The sequence below is a fragment of the Neophocaena asiaeorientalis genome, unplaced genomic scaffold, assembly GCF_003031525.2.
Source record: "Neophocaena asiaeorientalis asiaeorientalis breed wild unplaced genomic scaffold, Neophocaena_asiaeorientalis_V1.1 scaffold400, whole genome shotgun sequence".
NCBI classification, from domain to species: domain Eukaryota; kingdom Metazoa; phylum Chordata; class Mammalia; order Artiodactyla; family Phocoenidae; genus Neophocaena; species Neophocaena asiaeorientalis.
In genome coordinates this window covers 3,631,862-3,658,181 of record NW_020175089.1, presented here as the reverse complement: position 1 = coordinate 3,658,181, position 26,320 = coordinate 3,631,862, and the positions used below count along the sequence as shown (strand labels likewise).

The 26,320-nt window shown below is 38.4% G+C and overlaps 1 protein-coding gene across 2 annotated transcripts; it reads left to right on the top strand.

Annotated features, from left to right (window-relative positions):
* The first annotated feature begins 10 nt into the window (after positions 1-10).
* On the top strand, positions 11-26,320 carry CRLS1 (cardiolipin synthase 1). Of its 2 annotated transcripts, XM_024764264.1 has the most exons (7): positions 11-110; positions 2,870-3,007; positions 7,574-7,703; positions 20,854-20,939; positions 21,843-21,911; positions 23,508-23,599; positions 25,332-26,320. In XM_024764264.1, exons 2-7 carry the CDS (start codon positions 2,897-2,899, stop codon positions 25,417-25,419), a joined length of 576 nt encoding a protein of 191 aa, XP_024620032.1. In that variant the 5' UTR covers positions 11-110; positions 2,870-2,896; the 3' UTR covers positions 25,420-26,320. The 2 variants fall into 2 exon arrangements, with proteins under 2 accessions (XP_024620032.1, XP_024620031.1); XM_024764263.1 differs by lacking the exon at positions 11-110 and having other exon boundaries at positions 2,861-3,007.

Sequence of the window (26,320 nt, the reverse complement as noted above, 5' to 3'; positions counted from 1 at the left end):
ACCACCACTGCTCGGGCGCTGGGAAGGCAGCCCCCGGGCCCGCAGTGCAAGAGGACGCCGCCACCGAGGCCCGGGGCGGCCGGTGGGGCCCGGCGAGCGCCGCCAGCCTGGTACGTACCGAGGAGGAGGCGGAGGGGCTACTCTGGGTCGGGGTCGACTGCTGCGGCGGCGCTCGGTCCCGGACGCAAATAACGTGCAGTGGCCGGTGAGGTCCGATGCTTCCGTTTCAGAACTTTTAAAGCGTTCCCCGAAGAGAAGTTATGGGCAGATCATTCGGTTGGGGTGTCAGGGGTACCAGCCGCGTCCTCCTGTCTCGGTGGTCAAGTTAGAGCTCTCTCCTTCCCGTCTATCCGCACCGGTAGCTGGACGCGCCTCTGGATATTGCATTGGTAAAAATAGCCTTCACCTGTCTTATTAAAAGCCCATTTTAAATTTTTTGAAGCGAATCCCCAATGTTTAGGGCAAGTCTCTGGGCATCTTCAGAATGATATACAGGCCTTTCTGTTTGCTTGTGCAGGTTTGGTTAACTATCATTTGACCTTTGGTGACTTTACATATTGTAGGATGAAGGATAGCTAAGTAATTTAAATCGTAATTAAAAGATCCTTTAACCTTTAATTATAGGAAAAGATTAAACCTCTCTTCCTGAGGTAACGGAGGAAAATATTTGTCTGCTTACCTGTTGAAATACTGACCAAACAGAAGACATGAGAGCATGAGTGTGGGAGAGCTTTTGATGTCATGGAGCAAGACTCATGCAATTATTACATCTTCAATTGTTATGTCTTCGGTGGGCCCCTGTGCTGCTTTCATCAGTTATACAGCATGGGTTGGGGTGGCCACATCCTGGCAGAAGTCTCGGCCACATTAATAGCTAGAGCATGTTGGGGTCTGAATGAATGCTGGATGCTTTGAGGTTGCCATATCCTGGCTGAAGTCCTTCCCAGAACGGCAGTAGTTGGTCGAGTATGCCACAGGTTATCTGGTTGGGTAATCTGAGATTAGCTCACTTAATTTTAACTTAGAAACGTTGACGAATTTAATGATTATAAATTGAGGTATTTTATTTTAACTGAAATATCTTATGTGGAGCTCAAAGGAATCCCTTTCATTGTTCTAAGAACATTCAGTCTGGTTTATTAATTCACCAAATGAAATGATCTGGCTGTTTACAACTGTGTCTTTAATTTTTCCCCGTGGGCCTCTCTGAGTTTAATTTTGGGCCTCTGTATTCTGACCTTTTGCTTTGTTTTTCCTTTCTCTCAATCATGAACTGTACCTCCTCACCCCCCTCAGTGAGTCACTGTAATGCTGGATCAGTATTTGACTTACTCTGTATCGCAGTATGGTCAACAGACTTTTTTTTTCCTCTGGACTCTAAAACACTTGGACCTTTGAACTTGAATTTGGAATATGTTCCAAGAATGATTCCATTTAATTAATATAATGTGAGGTCCTTGAGTAGAGGTTTGGAGTGCTGCTTGTTTGGTGATTGTTTCCTGCAGAATTTGAATTTTTCTGTATCTTTAATAACAGTATTCTGCCACTGGGCCCCAATAACTTCATTATTCCTTCAAACTGAGGTGAACATTTCTTGCTGGGTTCTGTTTATAAACACAAACTTAGTATCTTTAGAGAACTGGCTTTTCTTACAGAATGGCTGAAGGTATTTTAAAAGAGGTATTTAGAAGTGGAAATGTCAAAATTAAGGTTCAGGCAAATAGGTTACTGATTGATAAAGAGGTTAAGTAGGGTTATCTTGTGAGGAGATAGTCCCATGGGGTAGAGCTGGCAGTCTTGACTCAGTGGAGAAAAAAAATCCAGCCTTTAGGGAATGACATTTTCTCTGTATTATTTCTGTACCCTGTTCTGTGCCGTGTATCTTAGTTCCACTAGGCTGAGGCTTTTTAAAGTTGAAATACCCTCTCATGAAACAGACTTTGGCCAGGAAGGAATGGTTTTCAGAGCAGCTGCTGAGGTGCCCTTTTGTTGGTGCCAACTTCAAACACCTTGGCTCCAAATGAAGTTTCAAGGAATCATAAAGCCCCCACAGGGGAGCTGTGAAAGCCCTCAGCTTCTGGTTGGGGATCTTAACATTTCTGTGGCTATTTTGAACAAATTTACAAAATCTGTTCATTTCCTAAGTATCTCAATACCTTTTCCTTGTTCCATTTTCTTCTAGCAGTTCTCCAGTTTAGTGATGAGGTTATGGAATTAAATGTTTTATTCCTCTTCATTCTTATCTCCAACACTGTGTATGGCATTTAGCATTCTTTTGATGGGTATGTGTAGAGGAGTGAGGAGAGGTTATTTTGCAATAAATGTTTTTTAGCCAAAATGCCCATGGTTGATAATTCGGCTTTTTTCTGACACTTTCTAGACCGTTTGTCTACTTGAGGTATAAGATCTTCCTGAAGATCTTTTTTTTAATTTTGTATAATGGGAAAGTAATTCTTTTTAAAAAAAAAATTGTACTGAATATAGTTGATTTACAATGTTGTTCAATTTTCACTTTTAAAAGCAGTATGTTTTTAGTTTTGAATTCTGATGGTGAAGTAATACATTAAAGGCTTGACTTATATGATAGATAATACATGTTTATTCCTTCTCTCTTTAGTGAGAAAACCTACTCTATATACAGCCAACATTTTAGTCTGTGTTTTGGTATATGACATATCTTCATCTTCTGCATTCTTAACAGTTTTAGATGTGTGTAAAAATAACAGAATGGATTTTAAAACTGAAAGTACTAATTTTAAGGTTTATGTAGCTTCTAACCTTTAAGTTGATGGAGTGTATTTTTCCAATGTATATAGTTATTTAAAGTATGAATTTATAGTATTTAAATTTTGTTGTCTTTATGTTTCAGTATGAAAACCCATGGACAATCCCAAATATGTTGTCAATGACGAGAATTGGCTTGGCCCCAGTTTTGGGCTATTTGATTATTGAAGAAGATTTTAATATTGCACTAGGAGTTTTTGCTTTAGCTGGGCTAACTGATTTGGTAAGTTGTACCGGCACTCCCCCTGTTTTGCTCCCCTTCTAAATCCCAGGGTCTCTACTACACTGAAATAGCACAGACTCAGTCTGCTTTTCTTTGGAAGGAAATCCTCAAGATGAATTTCACCTAGTACTTTGTGTAAAGGCTTGTCTTTAACATCTATGTGGGACTCTGTTATTCTTTATATGATCGAAGGAAGGAAGTGGAGATTGTAGGGAGGCATGGGAGAGGGAGCTCTTTACTCTTGGTTTTTAACTTCTTCAAAGAAGAAAAAACCTTAGAAATTCTCAAAGGGCCAAGTACTTGCTTTAGGGATAGAAATAAAGGAGAGAAGCTGTGAGACTTTTTTTCTACTTACATAGTAGAGAGAAATATCTGATCTGCAACAACAGTTGGTTTTACTGGTAGAGAGGGAAACAGTGGGCCAGTTGTTGTGATCAGGGAGCTTGCAGAGGCCGGATCTCTGCTCAGGTTTATGCTGGCAGGAGGCCATAGGCACCCCACAGATTTGGTCCTTGATTCCTTCTCTACACCCCTCTGACCACCTTCCAGAAGACCCTGCCCTAGGTGGGCATTAGACATCCTTCCTTCTTCCACTCTCCCAGCAGATGGACCAAGGAGAAAAGAGCACCTTGACACCACTGTGTCAGTTTATAGGGAGGGAAAGATTTATTCAGGTTATCTCCAATTAGAACTTGGAAAATAATTTTCTAACAGAAAGCCACACTATGTGTTATATAGGCTTTTGTGGACTGGCCAGTCATCATCCTGTGTGACATTATTTGTATTTATCACCCACCCTGTTGCATAAAGGATTTGAAATGGCTTGTAAAACTATATGTCCTGCAAAAACACAATTGAAGGAAGTGGGGTAAAGGTAGAGGAATGATTTTAAATCAGGACAAAAGCATGTAGAAATAGACGTTATGTATATAAATTGTATATTCTTGTACAAGGCTGGTCTGAGATCCAAGTGAGTACCCAGACAGGCAATAATAATTTGGTGCCTCTTTAAACTGATGTATGTTTGAAAAGCTTTGCTCAGTATTCAGTGAGAATAAAGAGAAACTAATTTTCTGTTAATAAAAGTCACATAGCATCTTTCTTTGTAACATCAGCTGTTCCCTTTGAGGTTCATAGAAACAAAATTACACCTGCCCAGTAGCATTGTTGAGCAATACAGTTAGCTGAAGATTCTGCAGGATAAATAATGAGGACATTTGCACTGTTATATGGCATTTCCAAATATGCATCAAATACAGTTTCTTGAAGTGGTTATCACCTCTTTTTCCCGAGTTTAGCTCCTGTTTGTCACAACTTCTCATTCTCACAATCTCTTCTTTTGTCCCTGCTTTTATCTGTGAAGCCTGAAGCCCTCCACTTATTAATATAGTCTCCAACTCTGTCAAAGGCCATTATATTGATAATGGAATTTATTTTTCATAATAGGCAAGATCTTTCTCAGTTACTGGATTTGCTCTTTTTTGGTTTGTAGGTTTTTTTAGTTGCCACATGAGATTGCAATATTCATCGAATGGGAGAGGTCTCATTTACACTTTTCTAAATATGTAAGACAATGTGTACAGAAACCTGAGTTAACTGGCATCATATTACATTTACTTCATGTAGGTTTTGATGCCTCTAGAATGGCTGCTGGGCAGATGGCTGGACTCATGGAGGGTTTAGGTAGGGGAATGTTGTATATGGGAAATGGATTACAGGAATGCAAGAATAGAAGCAGAGAGGCTGGTTATGAGGCTTATAGTAATCTAGGGAAGAAGGTTGGGAAATATGTTTTGAAGATAGAGTTGATATGTTAATGGATTGGATATGTGGGGTGAGAGAAAGGAATTAAATAGGAGTGCTAGGCTGTTACCTTTTTTTTTTCCTGTTCAACAAGCAGATGCATGGAGGTTTACATTTTCTGTGATGGTCAACACTCAGGGTAGGACAGGGTTTGTGGGAAAAGAGTTGTTACGCCTGTTCAGATAGAGGTAACATTGGGTAGTTGAAAACAGTAGTTTGGAGTTGGAGGAAATCATGGTTAGAGATAGATTTAAGAGTTATCATCATATAGATGGTCAAGTCTGGATGAAATCATCTAGGCTGTGGTAAAAGAAGAAAAGAGGTCAGAGAAAAGAACAATAATGAAGCAATGGAGAAGGAGCCAAAAAAGGACACTGAGAAGGAATAGCTGGTGAGAAAGAAAGAAAATTGGGCAATAAGGTGTCCCAGATGTTAAGTGAAGAAAGTGCTTTAATTGTGTTGGGGTCAAGTAAGCTAAGAATGTAGAATTCATTGGTGACTTTTATGGGTACAATCTCTAGAGGGTGGGGCAGTCAAAATGGGTTGGCGAGCATAAATGAGGTGGTGATGACAATAGAAGTCACATTGGGGAAGTTTTGCTTCATAGGGGGATAGAGAGATAGTCAAGGAAGGGTAGTTTATAAAGAGATGCATACTGGGGAAATTTTTGTTGTTAATTAATTAAATGACTGGGTTGGAAGAGAGAGATTGATGATGCAGGGGAGGTGGGGAAAACTCAGAAGGTAAGAGGACTTGGGATCAGGGACCACAGAGAGAATGTGCATGGACACTAGTAGGTGGTGGACTTGGAGGTGGGAATACAAGGGAGGGCTGACACTCTGTTTCTGTTTTTTGAGCAAATATAGACATGGTCATGAGCTAGAGAGAGAGGCTTTGGGAAGGATGAGCAGACTATGAATAGAGAAGGTAAACACAGTAAGCAGGTGTGGGTTTGCCAGGCAGTATTGAGTGCCCACAGGAGATTTGTGGTCATGAAAAAGTGAGATCAATCAGCCCATTTATGTGTTTTTCTTGATCAGTGTTCAGCTGCTTGGGTGCAGGCCTATAGTACATGGTAGTTGTATTTAAGCAGGGTTGAGGGAGAGTGGAGTAGGGAGTTATAGAGGTTTACAAAGAAGAGATGATGTTGATGACCTTGGAATCCAGTGTGAGTAGAGGAACAATGAGGACAAGAGGGTGTTGATGGTGATAAAATGGGAGGTTAAGTTCTCCGAGATCAGAAACTGAACTGACACCTGAATCTTCCAAGGCCCCAACTCCCAGTTCTAGGCACTCTGTTAGTGTTACCTATAGTATACTTAAGAAAATAGATTTTTTCAGTTGAGGTAGTAATAGCTAGTAACTGCTTTTTTTGAGGATTTACTAAGCGCTGAGTGCTAAACAAGTATTGATCACATTACGTACTGAGACAACCCACCCTGCGAGGTAGGTAGCACTATCTCTGTTTTACAGATGAGGAAACTGAGGCTTAGGCCAAATAACTTGCCCAGAGTCACACAGTTAAGTGAGTGGGAGAGCCAGTGCTTGAACCACTTATGCTCTGCTACGAAGAGTAAGTTCTTAACCATTGTCCTGTACGACTGCTCTAAGTCATTGGAGTACTTGAGATGTGGAGGACTTATTTATCTTTTAAAATGTACCATGTTAAATTACGTCTAGATTAATTTGATCTTTTTCCTTGGAACTAGGACTGGAAAATTCAAATATTTGTTGAAGTTTGAAGTTAAATAAAATGAGTAAAAGCCAGGGTAGGGACTTGGAAAACCAGAAAATATCTGCCTCGTTTAATGAAAATAGGCAGTACTTGGTTTCAGTCAATTTTGTGGCCCCAGGGTGGCCGGATCTTCCCATTTCTCAAGTGAGCCTGGAGATCTGGATTTTTTTGAGTTAAGACTTTGAATATTTAAATATTGGCAACTAATTTATATTTAAAAAATCACTGGGCAGGTCAAACAAAACCAGCCTGCAGGCCTCTTTGGCCCCCTGGTAACCCAAGTATGACCTCTGCTTTAAAATATAATTTGTTTCCAGGAGTAGTGAATAAGTAATTTTCATATCAAAAATTTTAAATAGGCCAGGTACAGAGGACTGAGTTTTGTATTCAAATACAGGTCATGCAATACAGTCAGACATGGAATTAACAGTGGCACTAGATAAAAAATATTGATAATAACAGTTAAAATAGAATAAAATAAAAATAATAACAGCAAAACATAGGGAATTGGGTCATATTATAGAAAAGTAGGTAGGAATGGAAGTTAGAAAATCTCGCAGTTAAACAGTAGTCCTTGCAAGTAAAAGCAGCTATTTTGGCTGTAGTGAAATAGCTCAGGGCTCAAAGGGTGGGGGATGGGAGGGGTGGGTTGGGGTGGGGTGCCTAGTCCAAGCTCTGTCAGTCCTGCTTTCTTTGAGTTTTATTTGGGTTCTTTACATCTCTAAATTTGTGTCTGGGTTCATCCCACAAAGGGGCATTGTGAAAACATTGCAAAATAGCTGAAGGCCTTGAGAAAGAAAAGTGAAAATTTTTTTCTGTAGAAAAGTGAAATCATTTTCTGACCAGTTGGTAATTTAAAAGCTAAGTGTATACCAGTAAAACAGAAGGTTTGGGGCTAAGAGACAGAAGAGGTTTTATCTACATTTTATGCAAGTATAGCGGTTATTCTGGTATCTCTTAACCTTCAAGATATCTACTCTGTACCTATTATGACATTTATTAAAAAAAAAAAAAACTTCTATTTTCAGTTGGATGGATTTATTGCTCGAAACTGGGCCAGTCAAAAATCAGCTTTGGGAAGTGCTCTTGATCCACTTGCTGATAAAATACTTATCAGCATCTTATATGTTAGCTTGACCTATGCAGATCTTATTCCAGGTAAGAACGCCGTCATGCGTACTTTTAAATAGTACAGGGAAGAATCACATTTATCAGCTTAGGATTTCTCTTGATTGAGAGACAAATAGTTTTTGTTCCAAAAATATGTTTTCAACTTTAAAGTGTTTCCCTAAATTTAAACTATTGAACTGTTTTGCTTTCCAAGCTATTTGTTTTACTTTAGAATTTATGACCTTGTGTATACTATAGAATGCATTGTTTTCTTAGTAAAATTGTTTAAAATTAAACAGATATTTCCAAAAAATTGAGCTAATTCATATTATCCTAGAATCTTTTGAAACTATTATTTTCTTTGTGCCTAGCTTTTGAAAGCAATTTAAAATTTTCCTAAGTCTTATTATTTATTAAGTACAATTTAGTAAGTGAGAGCTCTGAAATCCTAAAGATGTCTATAAAATTTCACATTGTTATTATTATTACTTAGATGGTATTACGCAATTTTAAATTATACACATAGTTTGTACATTGTCTGAATACTCTTTTTTTTTAATTAATTATTTTTGGCTGCGTTGGGTCTTTGTTGCTGTGCGTGGGCTTTCTCTAGTTGTGGTGAGCGGGGGCTACTCTTTGTTGCGGTGTGCAGGCTTCTCATTTCAGTGGCTTCTCTTGTTGGGGAGCATGGGCTCTAGGTGCACGGCCTTCAGTAGTTGTGGCTCGTGGGCTATAGAGTGCAGGCTCAGTAGTTGTGGTGCATGGGCTTAGTTGCTCCGTGGCACGTGGGATCTTCCCGACCAGGGCTCGAAGCCGTGTCCCCTGCATTGGCAGGCGGATTCTCAACCACTACACCACCAGGGAAGCCCCTGAATACTCTTTGTAACAAAATTTTATGATCTTTTGTATTTTGTATGTGCTTTTTTGGTTGTTCATTTTCTACTTCAGCTGTGTTTCTCAGTTTTTAATCCTTTGGTTCAGATTAAACTGTTTATTTCCAAGAGTTAGAATCTGAGAACAAAGAAGCTGGTACTTGGTCCTTCAATACCATGTTATTACTGACATTTGATAGGAAGAAGTTTACTGGTGTTTCAGTCTAGTATAGTCTCCCAATCTAGAGATTCTTTTTCTCCTCTACCTTTAGGCTTTTTTTTTTTTTTAATAAATTTATTTATTTATTTTTATTTTTGACTGCGTTGGGTCTTCGTTGCTGTGCGCGGGCTTTCTCTAGTTGTGGCGAGCGGGGGCTACTACTCTTCGTTACGGTGTGGGGGCTTCTCATTGCAGTGGCTTCTCTAGAGCGCAGGCTCAGTAGTTGTGGCACATGGGCTTAGTTGCTCCACGGCATGTGGGATATTCCCTGATCAGGGCTCGAACCCTTGTCCCCTGCATTGGCAAGCAGATTCTTTTTTTTTTTTGCGGTACATGGGCCTCTTACTGTTGTGGCCTCTCCCATTGCGGAGCACAGGTTCTTGACCTGCAGGCTCAGCGGCCCTGGCTCAGGGGCCCAGCCGCTCCGCGGCATGTGGGATCTTCCCGGACTGGGGCACGAACCCGTGTCCCCTGCATCGGCAGGCAGACTCTCAACCACTGCGCCACCAGGGAAGCCCCGGCAAGCGGATTCTTAACCACTGCGCCACCAGGGAAGTCCCTACCTTTAGGCTTTTAAATCCACATACCAAATTTAAAAATGAATTAGACTGCTGTTCATGTGCTTCTTTGAAAGTCAGAATTACGGTGTGTGAATGGTTGGGGGTATTGAAGGGGCAGGGGTATGCTATAAGTAATATAGATAATTTGTAGGAGAAAAGATCCTAAGGAGCATTCTGTTAACATTCACAATTAAAATTTGTGTGTGTGTGTGTGTGTGTATTTTCATGCTTCCCATTTTTCAGAGTTATTTTGTATTTTGTTGTATTGTTTTACAACGGTTGGCCAGCCCAGGTATTTCCGTGGTGAACACAGAAATTGTTTCCAGGTTTTGGTATTATGGATATTGTTGATAACAATTGATGTAGGTTGCTTTTGGAACTGCAACTTCCCTTCATTATCATTCTGGGAACTTCCATTGTCTCTCTTCTGTGTTGGGTTTGTTTTTCCAGGCTCCCATGGCTTCCTTGTTAGGGTCCTCCTTTTTGTGGAGTAGAATCTCCAGTTGTTTCCTAGCTAGGATGCAGCCTGGCAGCAAGGTTTTTAGAGGTGTACAATGTCTTTATTCTACAGACATCTAAAATGTATTTGTTCTACCCTCCATACTTGATTGGGGCATAATTTTCAATTGCATGTTATTTTCACTCAGAATTTTCAAGACCCTGATTATAGATTTCCAGATTCCATCTTGCTGTTGAGAAGTCTCCTGCCATTCTGATACCTTTTCCTTTACGTGTGATTATGTTTTGTATTAGAAAGCTTTTAAGATTTCTTTGCATAATTCCTAGTTGATGGTTTAAAAAATTCTCTCTCTTAAAAGTTAATTTTCTAACTGCTTCTTGGGACACCCAATTATCCCAGCACTTTTTATTGAAAATTCTATACTTTCCAGACTCACTGCCATGTTCATATATACATGGGTCCATTTCTGGGTTGTCTAGTTTATTCCCCATTGATTTGTCTATCTTTGCACCAGTACCATCCCTAATTATTATTACTTTGCCAAAAGTCTTTTTTTTTTTAATTTATTTTATTATTTATTTATTTATTTTTGGCTGCATTGGGTCTTTGTTGCTGTGCGCGGGCTTTCTCTAGTTGCGGTGAGCGGAGGCTACTCTTCGTTGTGCGCAGGCTTCTCGTTGCAGTGGTTTCACTTGTTGCAGAGCACAGGCTCTAGATGCACGGGCTTCAGTAGTTGTGGTACGTGGGCTCATTAGTTTTGGCTCGTGGGCTCTAGAGTGCAGGCTCAGTAGTTGTGGCGCACGGGCTTAGTTGCTCAGCTGCATGTGGGATCTTCCCGGATGAGGGCTCGAACCCGTGTCCCCTGCATTGCCAGGAGGATTCTTAACCACTGCGCCACCAGGCAAGTCCCCCAAAAGTCTTGATACATGATAGAGCACGTTCTTCCACCTTGATATTCTTACCTGTTTTCATTTGTGTGTGAATTTTAGAATTAGCTTTCAAGTTCCCCAGAAAAACCTGTTGGGATTTTATTGGAGTTGCACTGAATTTACAGATTTATTTGGAAGAATTGGTATTTTTACAATATTGTCTTCCAGTCCACATACATCTTGTATTTACTCTATTTAGGTCTGTTAAAATGTCAAAATGTTACAGTTTTCTCTAGAGAGGTAATAAAACTTTTTTATTAGATTTATTCCTAGGTGACTGATAGTTCTTGATGCTTTTTGTACGCGGGCCTCTCACTGCTGTGGCCTCTCCCGTTGCGGAGCACAGGCTCCAGACGCGCAGGCTCAGCGGCCATGGCTCACTGGCCCAGCCGCTCAGCGGCATGTGGGATCCTCCCGGACCGGGGCACGAACCCGTGTCCCCTGCATCGGCAGGCGGACTCTCAACCACTGCGCCACCAGGGAAGCCCTGGTAGCTTTTTTAATATTTCATTTTGTAGTAGCTGATGTTGATAGGATGAAATCAGTTCCATCTCTGACAGTGATTTTTGTGTCTAGCAAAACTTGCTGAACTCTTATGCTAATAATATAAATGTATATTCTCTTGGATTTTCTGTATCCTTGATTATGTATTATCTGTAATTAATGACAGTGTGTTTCTTCTTCTCTAGTCCTTTTACCTTTTTAAAAATTTGCCTCACAATAGTGCACAGTGCAATATTGAATAGGAGTGGTATCTGTGTCTTATTTCCAGTCTAAGAAGGAAAGCTTTCAGTCTTTCAGTATTAAATATGACATTTCCTGTAGGGTTTTGTAGATACCCCTTTTTCAGGTTAAAGAAGTTCACTTCTACTGGCAGTTGGCGCAGAAATTTTTTTACATTGGATATGGAATTTTATGAAAATTTTTTTCTTCATGTATTATGATAGTCATATTTTTTCCCTTTAAGCTTAATGTGTGGTGAATTACGTTATTGATTTTCTAAGTTAAATCAACCTGATGACAATTCCTGTTACAAATCTAACTTGGTTATGATATATTATGAAGATATTGCTATTTGGTTTACTGATATTTTGTTGAAGATTTCACATCTAGATTCAGAAGATTGGCCTGGAATTCTTTTCTACAAATACCCTTGTTAGGTTTTTTTTTTTAAATATTTATTTATTTGGCTGCGCTGGGTCTTAGTTGCAGCATGCGGGATCTTTAGTTGTGGGATGTGAATTCTTAGTTGCAGCATGTGGGATCTAGTTCCCTGACGAGGGATCGAACCCAGGCCCCCTGCATTGGGAGCGTGGAGTCTTAGCCACTGGACCACCAAGGAAGTCCCCTACCTTTGTTAGGTTTTAATATCAAGTTTATAATAATCTCATAAAATGAATTTAGGGAGTGCACACACACCCCACCCCATTCTTGGGAGATGTTTGTGTGAGATTGCAATTATTCCTTCTTGGAATGGTGGTAGAACTTGTTGAAGCTATTGAAGCCTGGAGTTTTCTTTGGGAAAAAGTTTTAAAATAGTTGATTCATTTTTTAAAAAAATGGTTACAAGGTGATTCAGTTTTTCTGGTTCATCTTTTGTCTGTTTTGTGAGTTGTGATGTTTTTCTAGGGACTTGTCCATTTCAGCTACATTTTAAAACAATTTACCATAAGCTATTTATAGTATCGACATTAAGGTTTTGATGTCTGTAGGCTATGTAGCGATGTCCCCCTTTTCATCCTAATTATTAGTTATTTGTCCCTTTTTTTCTTTGACTTGTCTTGCCACAGGTTTGTCTGTTTTATGAATCTTTTCAAAGAACCAACTTTGAACTTTGCCAAACTTCTCTGATATGTTTACTACTTCATTAAATCTTGCTCTTTTATTTCTGTCTCCGCCTTTGGTTTTTCTCTGCTGTTCTTTTTCTAAATTCTATAGATCAGTCCTGTCTAGTAGAAATATAATGGGAACCATAGATCTAATTTAAATTTTTCTAGTAGTTATGTTCAAAGTGAGAAGAAACAGGTGAAGTGTGTGTGTGTGCTTGCACTTCTGCTACAGTGGAGACTGAGTGCTCTGTGCATGCACTGCTGCCTGTGCCAGGCCACTCCCCATTTTAATAACATTTTATTTAACCCACTAGATGGAAAATATTGTCATTTCATTATATAATCAATAAAAAATTATTAATGAGATTGTTTTTTCATACTCTGTCTTCAAAAGCCAGTGTGCTATTTGCACTTACAGCACCTCTCACTTCAGACTAGCCACATTTCAAGTGCTTTATCTTTACATGTTGCTCATGGCTATTGTATTGAACAACACAGCTGTAGATGAATGTTTAACTCGTTCCTTTTTTGTTTGTTTTTTTGGCTGTGCCGTTGTGGGATCTTAGTTCTTCAACCAGGGATTGAACCTGTGCCCCCTGCAGTGGAAGCATGAAGTTGTAACCACTGGACCACCAGGGAATTCCCTGAGCTTTTCTTTTTTAAAGTTTGCATTTAAGGCTATATATTTCCTCTAAGTATCCCTTTCACTGTATCTCATATGTTGGTATTAGTGTTCTTGTCATTATCGAGTTCAAAGTAATCTGTTTCCATTATGATATTTCTTTGGCCTATGGTGTTAATAAAAATTTATTTCTTAATTTGTGGGATTTTCTAGGTATCTTTTTGTTATTGATTTCAAGCATAATTACCTTGTGTTCAGAGAACATGCTCTGTGATTTTAGCCCTTCAGCCCAGTATACAGTCAAATTTTATGCGTTTTTCAAATGAGTATGTATTCTGCAGTCATTGGGTATGATGTTCTACATATGTCCATTTGGTCAATTTTTTTTTTTTTAAGTAAATTATTTCTTTATCTTGGGCTATGTTGGGTCTTCGTTGCTGCATGCAGCCTTTCTCTAGTTGTGGCGAGCAGGGGTTACTCTTCGTTGTGGTGCATGGGTTTCTCATTGCGGTAGCTTCTCTTGTTGCAGAGCATGGGCTCTAGGCACGTGGGCTTCAGTAGTTGTGGCATGAAGGCTCAGTAGTTGTGGCTTGTTCGTGGGCTCTAGAGCGCAGGCTCAGTAGTTGTGGTGCACAGGCTTAGTTGCTCCGCGGCATGTGGGACCTTCCTGGACCAGGGATTGAACCTGTGTCCCCTGCATTGGCAGGCAGATTCTTAACTACTGTGCCACCAGGGAAGTCCCTGGTTACGTTTTTAATCCTGGTGGCTAAATCTCCTTCTTTACGGACTTATTTTTTACATTTGGTCTGCTTTTCTGTCAGTTACTGAGAGAGTAAAGTTTCCTGCTGTGTCCAATTTTCCATTATTTTTTCTTTTTAGCTCTGAGTTTTGCTTCATGTCTTTTGAAGTCATGCTATTAATAAGTGCATGTAAAGTAGAATTGTTATGTCTTTTTGGTGAATTGAATGTTTTATTTTGAAGTGACCCTCTATATCTTTAGAAATGATTTTTGCCTTGAAGTTTCTCTCTCTCTTTTTTTTTGACCGCACCATCCGACATGTGAGATCTTAGTTCCCTGACCAGGGATTGAACCTGTGCCCCCTGCAGTGGAAAGGCGGAGTCTTAAACCACTGGACCGCCAGGGAAGTCCCTGCCTTGAAGTCTCTTTTGTTGACTATTACTATAGCTACACTAGCTTACTTTTGGTCAGTGCTTACATGATAAACCAATCTTTTACTTTCATCTTGTCCACATCTTTATATTTTAGATATTCCTTAAAAATAACATATAGATAGATGGTTTTTCTTTACTTTATCCAGTCTAAAAATATTTTATCTTTCAGCTGAAACATTTAATCCATTTACTATGATTACTAATATTTGTGTAGCAGTCTTCCATTTTATTTTGTGTTTTATTTGGCCTGTATGTTCTATTCTACTTTTGTCTATATTCTATAATTATCACTATTTTCCTGTACCAATTGGAAAGTTTTACACTCTGTTAACATTTAGCTAGTCTCAAAATTATAATTCATCTTTACCTTATCAAAGTTTAATGTTAACAAATCTATACATTTGGCCTTCTGTATCTGGGAGTTCTCCATCCACGGATTCAACCAACCTCAGATTGGGGGGAAGAAAATCTAGAAAGTTCCAACCAAACTTTGCTGCAAACTGGAAACTGAGGGTATTTACATTGTATTAGGTATTAAGTAATATAGAGATGACTTAAAGCATATGGGAGGGTGTGCATTGGTTATATGCAAATACTCCACCATTTTATATAAGGGACTTGAGAATTTGTGGATTTTGGTGTATGTTGGGGGAAGCAGGGTGGATCCTCAGACCAACCCCCCATGGATACCGAGGGATGCCTATATGCCTTCTGGGCACTGGAAGGGCCTTAGAATACTTTAACTCCATTTATTCCTTTCTCAATTTAGGTTATTCTCATACTTTAATTTTATTTATGTGTTCAACCCACATGATACTGTTTATTAAGTCAGTGTTCATTTAGATGTATCTTCATACTTTTTTCTGGTTTATGTTTGGTGTATTTCAGACCTTCCACCTGGAATCATTTTTCTTTTCTCTAAAGTATATCTTTAGAAATTCTGTTAATACAGGTCTACTGGTGATACATTCTTTTCTTTGTTTCTCTGAAAATATTTTTATTTTGTCTTTATTCTTTGTGTGTGTGAGGACATTTAAATTCTACTCTCTTAGCAGATTTTAATTATACAATACAGTGTTACCAACTAGCCAGTGTGTTCTACATTAGATCCTCAGACCTTATTCATCTTTTGTTTCATCTTAAAATTGAAAGTTTGTGTCTTTTTACCAACCTCTTTCTATTTCTCTCTCTTTTTTTTTTAGATTCTACATATAAGTGATATCACGCAGTATTTGTCTTTCTCTGTCTGATTTTGCTTTTATTCTTGAAGGATATTTTTGTTGGGTATAGAATTCTGGGCTGGTAGTTAATTTTCTTTCAGTACATTTAAAGTACCATGCAATTGTGTACTCACTTCCATTGTTGATAATAAGAAATTGTTAACCCATTTCTTTTTCAAAGGTACTTTTACTCTGTCTGCTTTTAAGATTTACTCTTTCTCTTTGGTTTTCTGTAGTTTCACAATATTTGGTGTGATTTTCTTTTTTATTTATCCTGCTCGTGATTTGTTGGGCTTTTTAATCTGTAGATTGATATCTTTAATCAGTTCTAGAAAATTCTGAGCCACAATCTTCAAGTATTGTTGTCTGTGTTTCTCCTTCTTTTGGGACTGCAGTATACCTGTGTTAGATTTCACTGTATCCTTTAAGTGTCTGAGCCTCTTTTCTGCATGATACCTCATTTTATCTTTCTGACTCCATTCTAGATGATTACTAATGAAGCTTGCTCTTTCATTTCACTAATTCTCTCTTCAGCTATGCCAAATTCATTTAAGTCTTCCATTATATTTTTTAGTTATAAAATTTCTATTTCATTCTTCTGCAAAATTAGTAAGTCAACTTTTATAGTTTGCAGTTCCCTGCTGAAATTTTCAATCTTGATTTTTGTATCCCTTTGAACATAGTAAGCTTTAGTTGTTTTATAAACACTGGTAATTCTGAAATATCTTTTGAGGGTCTCTTTCATGTGTCTGTTTCTATTGAATCTTACTCATGGTATCTTATGTCTTTGGTTATTTTTGACTGTTTAGACACTGTACTAATATTTAAAAAATAATTTGGAGGAATATCTTGATGTGTAGGATGATGGCATCACTCTCCAGAGGAGATTTTTTGTTCAGTTCTGCCAGGTATCTAGGCATGCTAACAGTCTGGGACCACCTAGATGGCCAGATGATAAGATGTTTTTTTTTAAGGCTTAGTTTCCCTAGGGCCATCTCCTCTCCCAACCCTGTGGGAATAGTTGTTCAGATCCCAGCTTAAAGCTAGGAGGTGGTTTGTCACTGCCCAACCTGAGGGCTCTGGGCTTTGACTACTGTTCCCCCACCCTTTAAGGCTGCCAAAACCCCTATTCAGCTTTGTGGCTTACTTCCCTAGGGTCAGGGACAGTGGCTTTGAGTGGCTTTGAGTACCTAGGCTTATTTTCCTGAGTTCTCATTCTGATACTTTCTTAGCATCTTACAAGCTTTTCACTTTCAAGATTTTTTTGTTTAATGTTCTTCTTTAACTGTCTTAGCAGGAGAATTATTACCTACTCAGATATTAATGGAGCTGAACCTGAGGATCTTTTCATTTACCTATAGGTCTGAAATTTTGCAATGTTATATGTTCTAGATCCTACTAGAGTTTGTAGTAAATCTTTCTTCCATTGTGCTGGGTACTAAGAAGGCCCCTTCAGTCTGAAAACTTATCCATCAGTTCTGAACATTTTTCCCTAGGTTCTTTTCTTACTGGAAACACTTTTTGTTCTCTTTCTGGGAGATTTCCCCAACTTTGTCATTTACCCCTTCTACTGACATTTTAGTTAATTTATTTATTTAATTAAAAAAATTGATTTTTGTCTGTGCCACGTGGCATGTGGGATCTTAGTTCCCTGACCAGGGATTGAACCCTCAATCCCTGTAGTGGAAGCGTGCAATCTTAACCACTGGACTGCCAAGGAAGTCCCTCGATTGACATTTTTATTGCTATCATTTTTAATTTCCAAGAGGAAATAAAGAGCTCTTGTTCTGTATGTTCTTTCAAAACAAAACAAGGGGCTTCCCTGGTGGTGCAGTGGTTAAGAATCTGCCCGCCAATGCAAGGGACACGGGTTCGAGCCCTGGCCGGGGAAGATCCCACATGCCGCGGAGCAACTAAGCCCGTGCCCCACAACTCCTGACCCTGCGCTCAAGAGCCTGCAAGCCACAACTACTGAGCCCATGTGCCACAACTACTGAAGCCTGTGTGCTTAGAGCCCATGCTCCACAACAAGAGAATACACTGCAATGAGAAGCCTGTGCACTGCAACAAAGAGTAGCCCCCGCTCGCTGCAACTAGAGAAAGCCTGTGCACAGCAGTGACGACCCAACACAGCCAAAAAAATAAATAAATAAATAAATAAAATAAAAAATTTAAAATGTCTTTTTCTTACTTCATAGGTGAGTATCATCATTTCAGGACATCTTCTATCTGTTTTTGTACGTGTGTGTGTGGGGGGGTGGTTTTAAACCCCTGTATTGTATCTGTTTCTTTTCTTCTTTTTTTTTTTTTCTGTTTGTTTTGGTATCTCTTTCATGATGGAGACTTTGCTAAAATGTCTGGTGATTCTTGGCTGCTTACTTCATAAATGTTTAACTGGGTGCTCCCTGGGCATTGGTGGAATTTGTTGGGTGGTATACTACCCTGTAGGGTGAACAGGCAAGTGAGAGACCAGGCGTGGCCCTGAATTCTCAGTACCTTTAGCTCTATTCTGTACGTAAGAGCTCTCCATTTGCTCCTTAGAGATTGCAGAGGTCCTGGTTTAGAGATTAACATGTAGAACAAGGGTTGGCAGACTTTTTCTGTAAAGGCCAGAATGGTAAATGTTCTGACTTTATGGGCCATGTGGTCTTTGTTGTAACTACTCAAGTCTGCTATTGTAGTGTGAAAACAGCCATAGAAAATATACAACAAATGACTGTGGCTGTGTGTTAACTACTATTTTCAATGCAAACTTCTACTATGTAAAAGTGACTTGATTTTATTATTTCCCTTTAACACTAATAAATTTGCCCATGATGTACTTCTTTGTTGCAGAAACTGTATTTCAGACAGAGTTAGCAAATAGGAAAACCTTGGAGCACTCCCTGACACATTTTACACCTCCCTAACACACTATCATACTCTAATAGACAAAGGAAAGCTGCTTTAGCCCTGGAAGAAAAGGGAAAGGAAGGCCAGGAGAGAAAGCAGGAACAGTTAGAAGATTCAAAAGCCAGGGAACTGGACAAAATTGCCCCCAAAATCACAGTAAGAGCATGTATGTATACAGGCTCTCAGTTGGCAGAGGCTTTAGAGATCACCCAGTGCAGCCTGGTCCCAGTCTGGCTGTGCTTGTGAACCCCCAGGGAGCGTTCACCTTTGCTTTTATGAAGCTTTCACGAGGTGATTCTGTGATGAGTAGTCAGTTTGGGGAACACTGGATTTTGTAAACAGTCCTGTCTTCCACCAGACTGTTAACAGATGGTAAACTGAGCCCAGAGATGCATTCTGCAGTAGTACTGACTAACTGGTGACCTTGGCCAGGTTTTATAATCTGCCTGAGGCTTGTTTTCAATATTTGTAAAATGGGGTAATGATGGTTCCCATATCATGGAGTTGATATGTAGATTAAATGACATAATATGTATAAAATACTTAAATGGTGCCAGATGCCCAATAAATGGTAATTTTAGTAGTTAATAGAACTAGAGCCCAAGGCTTTGCAGTGTATTGAATTGCTTCATCTGTTCTTCTGCAGAAACCTTATTTAGAATTAAATTATATTCTTTTTCCCTGTGGTGATGAACTACAATAACAGGTGTTTATTTTCCTCTACTGTTGTGTTTACTGTATATAATTCACATGAATTTGCTGCATTTTAAAATCTGATTTAAAAATAAATAAAATCTGATAGTTGTTTGATTTTGCCAGCTGATTATTACTATAGAAAAGTTTGGTTTACAGGCACAAAAATCCTCCTAAAAATCATGACTGCCTTGTTTTGTTACTTGGTTCATACGGTCGAGTCTTCTTTGTGCTCCAAATGCCATGACTTGAGTGGATAAGCATTTTCTCTTTGGAATCGTCTTGTCATTGAGTACTAGGCCAAGGATCAACACTTACATCACAGCCACAACCAGCAGAGATTTAAATTTTAAATCTGTAATTAATTACTGAGATTTTTCATAAGTTTCTGAACCAATAGAGGACCCTAAGTATAGCCTTAAAAGTAATTCACAAAGAACTGTTTGAAAGTATTATGGAAGGGATGTGCATGATTCTTTTATTTTAGTAATTGAAACAATTTGAAATGAGTGTTAGCCTCAGGGTTTTTTCCTTTTTATATAAATATTTTTTTCTAATAACATGCCATATATTCATGGTTAAAACTTCCTTCAACGTGGAAGGATATAAAATGAAACAGGACCTCTGCCCTCCCATTCTCATTCGACAAGGGAGCAGGAGTTCCTTGGGTATCCACTTAAAATGCCCTTCTGCTGGCACTGGGACCGTCCTGTAGGATCTTAGGAATAATGAGAAAACTATCAACAAGTTGAATTCATGTTTAACTAGAATTCATTGAATGAATGAGCAGAAGAAAAAATAGCAATTGCCTGGATAGGAACTGGCCAGGCAAAAATGAAGATATTTTGGTTCTCCACAAGTGGTACACATAGCAAATTTTACTGTTCATAAAATAATCTAGAATGCAGAAGCAAGCAGTCAGAGTTCTTAAAAGTCAGAAGGGCTTGAGTTAGGACTTCCCTGGTGGCACAGTGGTTAAGAATCCACCTGCCAATGCAGGGGACACGGGTTTGAGCCCTGGTCCCAGGAGATCCCACGTGCCACGGAGCAACTAAGCCCATGCACCACAACTACTGAGCCTGTGCTCTAGAGCCAGCGAGCCACAAATACTGAGCCCACGTGCCTAGAGCCCGTGCTCCACAACAAGAGAATCCACTGCAATGAGAAGCCTGTGCACCACAACAAAGAGTAGCCCCCGCTCGCCACAACGAGAGAAAGCCCGCGTGAGCAATGAAGACCCAACACAGCCAAAAATAAATAAATAAATTTATTAAAAAAAAAAAAAAAGAATGCCTTGAGTCCCGGCATCCTTTCCAATCTTTTTACCATCTTATTCTATGTAATTATAGTGAGCTTGGTGATCTTTTTTCTAAATTTACAAAGCTGGGAAGTAACAAAGGAAATAGGGTTGAGTAGAGCTGACACTGATTAACTGCAATTTAAAAACATATGCAAGGAAAAAAAAAATACAGAAAGGGGTGAGAGGATCAACATTCTGAAATGTGACTTTAAAAGCCATAGTCTGTCTTTCACCTTGTTTTGAAGGCAGGTTAAAAAAATATAAAAATCAGTGGTTCACTGTAGGGACCCTAAACAGGCATCAATAAGTGTTTATTTTAAAATTTTTGCTTAGGTGAAACACCAGTTTATGGTAAGGCTTCATTGTATGTATAATGTCTTAATAATTTTCAAAATCCCAATCAAAATTATTTTATATTTGATTTTCAGTTCCACTTACTTATATGATAATTTCAAGAGATGTAATGTTGATTGCTGCTGTTTTTTATATCAGATATCGAACTCTTCCAACACCGGTGAGTTTGTTTCAAAAAAATGTTCTTTTAGTATTACTTGTAACTTAAGGCAAAAGAAAAAAATCACTATTGTGTACTGAGTTTCACTTTATGGGAATAATTTATGACAATTATGTATTCAATCCATTTACTAGGAATTTAAAGAAAACAGACATAACTGTCATCTTGCTATTTGAATCACCCATTATGGTAGCTGTTCAGTGAACATATGAATAATCAGTTTTTAAAAGGATGTTTTTGTTATAAGTCAACATTGTTTTAGTTGATAGTCCATAAAACTCAGGCCAGCTAGCTCCATCCCTAGCAGCAAACTCTGTTAGGAGTGTTTTGTATAACTAAGCACCCTTCCCTGTCTAATTTAGCTTCTACTATGGATTATCTAGAACTGGTTTTTAAAATCACAGTTTTATGAGCATGGAGTGGTTTGTTCGCACATTTGTTCATTGGTTCTACAAATATTTGAGCACATAAGCATAGCATAGCTTATAACCACCTCATGAATGTAACAACCTCATCTTTTGATTCCCAGTCCAGTGAAAATGGCAGTATTTTATTCATTTTGGTTCTTTTTAGCCTATAAAGAAAACAGTGATGAGGGAGATTTGTTGACTCTATTTAGTAGAAAGACATAGTTAAGCAGACTTTATGATAGTTATTGTGTTAGAAATTTATAGAAATTGAGAAATCTATAAATTAAAAAATCTATTTTCAATAAACTGTAGGTGATTTATGAAGAATGTAGATGCTGCTTATATAGTATAATAAAAGAAGATGCAGATAAAGGGTTTATCTAGTATATAGCCAGGCGTGTGTTATACACTCAGTAACTGTTGCTATAATAACAAAATATTTATTTTAAACTTGAATGATGAATAAACTTTATGTTTTTTTGTCCTCTGCCAGAGAACACTTTCTAAGTATTTCAATCCTTGTTATGCCACTGCTAGGTTAAAACCAACCTTCATCAGCAAGGTAAGAGACCCACAACATCCTTTTAAGTTAAAAACCGTTGAGGATTTTATTTTGATGACTATAAACCTCAGTCTGGAGCAGCTGAAAATGAGACACATTTTAATGTATTGACCATAGAGAATAGAGAGTGGGGTCATTAGCCCAGTTATTCTGTCCTCCAGGCTTTCTGGATCTTTAGTATATATGTTGTGTTTTGTGTTGGTGGTGTAAGAATTTAAGTCTCCAAATGAGGTATTAGGGCCACCACTTAGGGGAGGTGGAAATGTAATTGCATATTGACACAAAGAGAGTGTGAAAATTTCTTTCTGGTTTCACTACCCACCCCTCCCTGTAGTGAAAACACCATATAACAAGGTCCTTTCATTTGCAAGATCGATTGTTAACATGGAAAGGGACAGGAGAAAGTTTTATTCACTAATAAACAACTCCTACTCTTAGTTGTCCATCTGTTTTCCTGAGCCCTCTTCAGGATAATAACTGTATGCCAGTCTTTGCACACAGAGAGGACACTATTAATGCCACTGAAGGCAAATTTGTTTTACTAGTAGCCTTGTTAAATTTGCTGTAATTATTCTTTTGCTCCATGCCTTGTGACAGAGGTTTAACAGGTTAGGGATGCTGATCATCTTTGGGACAGAGGGATGATTACTCTTAAACCAGAGACTCCCTGGGGTGAATTTTTACCTACAAATATGTGTTATTTATTTATCTATCTATCTATTTATTTTATCTATTTATTTTTGTGGCTTACATATGTATCAAGTACAGTAATTGGAGTATAGCACTGTACAGAAGGTGGCTTAAAGAGGTACCAGGGACAAATGCCTCAATTCCTTGGGCTTGCAGGGAGTCTCCAGACAATTTTTATTACTTATTTTTAAAACGGAGTCGAATCCTTGTAATTTGGCTGCAGAATGGATGAGAGAACATAGGTGCTTCTCTAGACACATCACCCACGGATTCATACATCACCCGCTTCCCCAGAATGCTTCTCTCAATGAGTACAGAAGTCTCCAGTGGTTTTGTTGTCTTCCTTTTCTCCACCACGCTGTCTTTTAGGGTAGGGAAACCTACTCATTTCCAAACTTAGAGCCTCTCGCATGGAGATCAGTGCATTTCAGTTTTCTAACTTCATAGGTTTTACAGGTGGTAGGCAAGTGAAAGGAGCATTGAATGGAGTACTGGGAAATCTGGGTTCTGGGTATGGATCTGTAACCTGCTATGACTGCAGGCAAGTCACTTAACTCATTACCTTTTTACCTGTGAAGAGTAGCTTCATTATTTCCATATTCACAGGGCTGTTTTAATAGGCAACTGAGAAAAAGGCAAAGAACTTTGCAACATTATTGCTATGGAAATTCAAGATAGTGGTGTTTTCTGATAGTTGCCCTTCCCCTCACTATATAGGGCAGCTGTGGAGACAGATGGGCCTGTTAGTGAAATTCAGCCTTTTGTGTGAATGCCTGCTTCTTTGGCAGGGATATTACAACATCCCTGAGGGTCTGTTGTGTTACACTGTGATGGGTTATGCCTTTCTCTTGTGAGCTTGAAACATGATTGGGTTGGCACTGTTCATTTATGACTTCTTATTTTTAGGTTAACACAGCAGTCCAGTTAATCTTGGTGGCAGCTTCTTTGGCAGCTCCGGTTTTCAATTATGCTGACAGCATTTATCTTCAGATCCTGTGGTAAGCTAAACTTAGAATTACTCTCTGAGAATGTCAACAAAATGGCTTATTTTGACAATCCTAGAATTACTTTGTTCTTAATCATGTTTATTAAGCACTGGGTAAAGCTGTGGGCTATATTTTTTGATTGATACCATTTTTAAGAAGCTTACTATCAAGTGTAGGATATAGAAGTTATAGGGGGTTTCATGCAAGTTAGAAGGGATGAGAGGTACAGATAATGTGTTGGGGTTTTGGAGTAGAGAAAAATACTTCCAGGTAGGAAGAAGAGGGAAAGCTTCAGGGAAGAAGTAGCATTTGAGCCATGAGGTCTAGGTGGAGAGAGACTGAGGGGAGGCCATTCTGGTGAAGGGCAGACCCTGAGCAAAGTCAGACGTGCAGGAGAGTGGATAAGGGGAAAGTGCACCCAGCCTAGTGAAGGGGGCAGAGTGGGAGAGAAACTTGGAGAAAGGAGTTTGAGTTTTATTTTATTAAGGTTATGTATAGCCTTGAAAATGTGTCACATTCATACTTTATGCCACACTGATACTAAAGCACTGTATTTTTACTCTACTTTTAACTCGATAATTAAAACATTGCTTGATGCAGTCTGAGCCAGAAAATAGTTGGTTAACTAAAGTCAGTTAAGCTAAAAAGCTTTAAAAATGATACACACGCTAGACATTTTATTTTCTAAAATATATAATCGTACATTCATTCTGATTTGTCCTACGTCTTCTGATAAAGGCTCAATGCCTTTTCTTTGATTATAGGCTCATCAGTGGGATTTTTTTCTTTCTTGCAAAAAACTGCATCCATAATACAACCTCTCTAATTTTCATGTTCTGCTTTTAAAGTGATATAAGAATGTAAGACATTTATGAAGCAATCAGAGTATAGAAACTTTCTAGATTTTTACCATTTTCTCTAGTATTTTAACAATTACATTGTCTACTTACTTTGACAGTAATTTTTAGCAACTCGCTGTGATGTCAAGCCTTTCCAAAGCCTCCAGCTTAGTTCTCAGAAATAGCGACTCTTCCTACCTGTATGTTTCATTATGTGTGAATTTAGGATATCAAACTGGCATAAACAGGTTTGAGATCAAACAGAGTCTTGATGAGCCTACACCTCACCTGGTGGAAACAGAAGCACATGTGTGCACCAAAAAGGAACATGTTAGCTGCGAGCACTCAGCAAGCCCTGAGTGTCACTCGTGTCATTTCAAAGAGAATCTGATTAATTCTCCTTAATTTTAAGGAAATATCAGTAAAGAAAGCTGAATTTTATTTAAAATGACTCAGATATTAGAATTCCCAAGATCTGTAAGAAATAGCTTCTAAAACTAACACTCTAAGCAGCGTGGAACAGTGGGAGGAGCACAAGGGCTCTAGAGTTGGAACCAAGCCAGACTCCTAGTTCTGTGGCCCTGAGCAAGCTCTCTGGGGCACTGTTTCCTCTGTAAGATGAGGTTGCTGTGAAAATAAAACTACCTAGAATAATGTCTGGGTAAAAAATGACAATTGCTATTATTATTTTTTTCAGACTGATTAACTAGATTAATTGTTTGACATTACTGATTCAAATGAAGTATTAAAGAAAAGCAGTATATTTAAATTCTTGTTAAAAAAAAATTACACCCACACAGGCATTTTTACTTTGAAACAACTCTTTTAAATGTATTCTTTATGGTTCTTATAGTTAGCATTTTTTAGAGTTTAGACTAAATTTTCTTTCTTTCCTTCCATAAAAGGTGTCTTACAGCTTTTACCACAGCTGCATCAGCTTACAGTTATTATCATTATGGTCGGAAAACTGTTCAGGTGATAAAAGGCAGATGAAAGTCATCCATCATCATTAGCAAGGAAGCAATATACATCATCGGCGGCAGGGCCAGTGGAAATCTAAGGGAGTTTCCTTTTTTGGTGTTCAGCTTGAAAAAGGACTTGTCAGAACAAACCATGTCATCAAAGTTTAAGTAATGTGCATTGAAAATAAGCTTGATCATGGGCATATGCAGAATTTCCAATGTATTTTTAAATACAAATAAAACTATAATTTAGAATTTTTTTATCGTAGGTTTCTTGATTAATTTATAAGTAGCAATTATTGTCAGTCATTTTTTGATATGTAAAACAAAAAACAGTCTAGAGCATGGAAACTGAAGAGTTGTCACTTTAATAGACTTTAGATTGCTCGCAAAGCACTAGGGAATTTCCTGGGTTTAAATATACATCCTGTACAACTTGGCTGCACAGTTGTTTGTTTGACTTTTAGATCTGTGCACACATTAACAGTACATGTGGTTAATATTTGATTGTTTAGGATAATGACTATAAAGGTAGCTTAGTTGTGGATGAATTAAACTTGTAAAGAGATTTAAAATGCAGTAAATTTTGAAAATAATAAATAAGATCAAAATAGAAGGTACTGAAGTTCATGTTCAGAAGTCTTCCAACCTCTCAGGTGCCTAATAGTTTATGCATCAGGATAATAAGTGACAGAGGTAGTTGGAAAATGAAAATATGTCTGTTACCCTAGCCATCCAAGAGGCAGTGAGTTACATCATGCCTTCCCACTGTATCTCTAACATAACAATGTTTGTATGATATTGGGACCTGTACTCATATGTTATGTAAATAATATGAAATTATATTTTTCAAAGGTTTTTTTAAGCTTTGGGGAATCTTCTTTTGTTAAGATGTTAAAGGAATAAAAGAGCAGGAAAAAAGTGACCTTCAA

What these genes read in the sequence shown, in the direction of transcription:
- CRLS1 (XM_024764263.1), top strand. Translation starts at nt 2,861, where the DNA reads ATGTTTCAGTATGAAAACCCATGGACAATCCCAAATATGTTGTCAATG. An exon ending in ATCGAACTCTTCCAACACCG is followed by an intron (nt 20,940 to 21,842) that starts GTGAGTTTGTTT and finishes GTCCTCTGCCAG; the next exon opens with AGAACACTTTCTAAGTATTT. An exon ending in ATTTATCTTCAGATCCTGTG is followed by an intron (nt 23,600 to 25,331) that starts GTAAGCTAAACT and finishes CTTCCATAAAAG; the next exon opens with GTGTCTTACAGCTTTTACCA.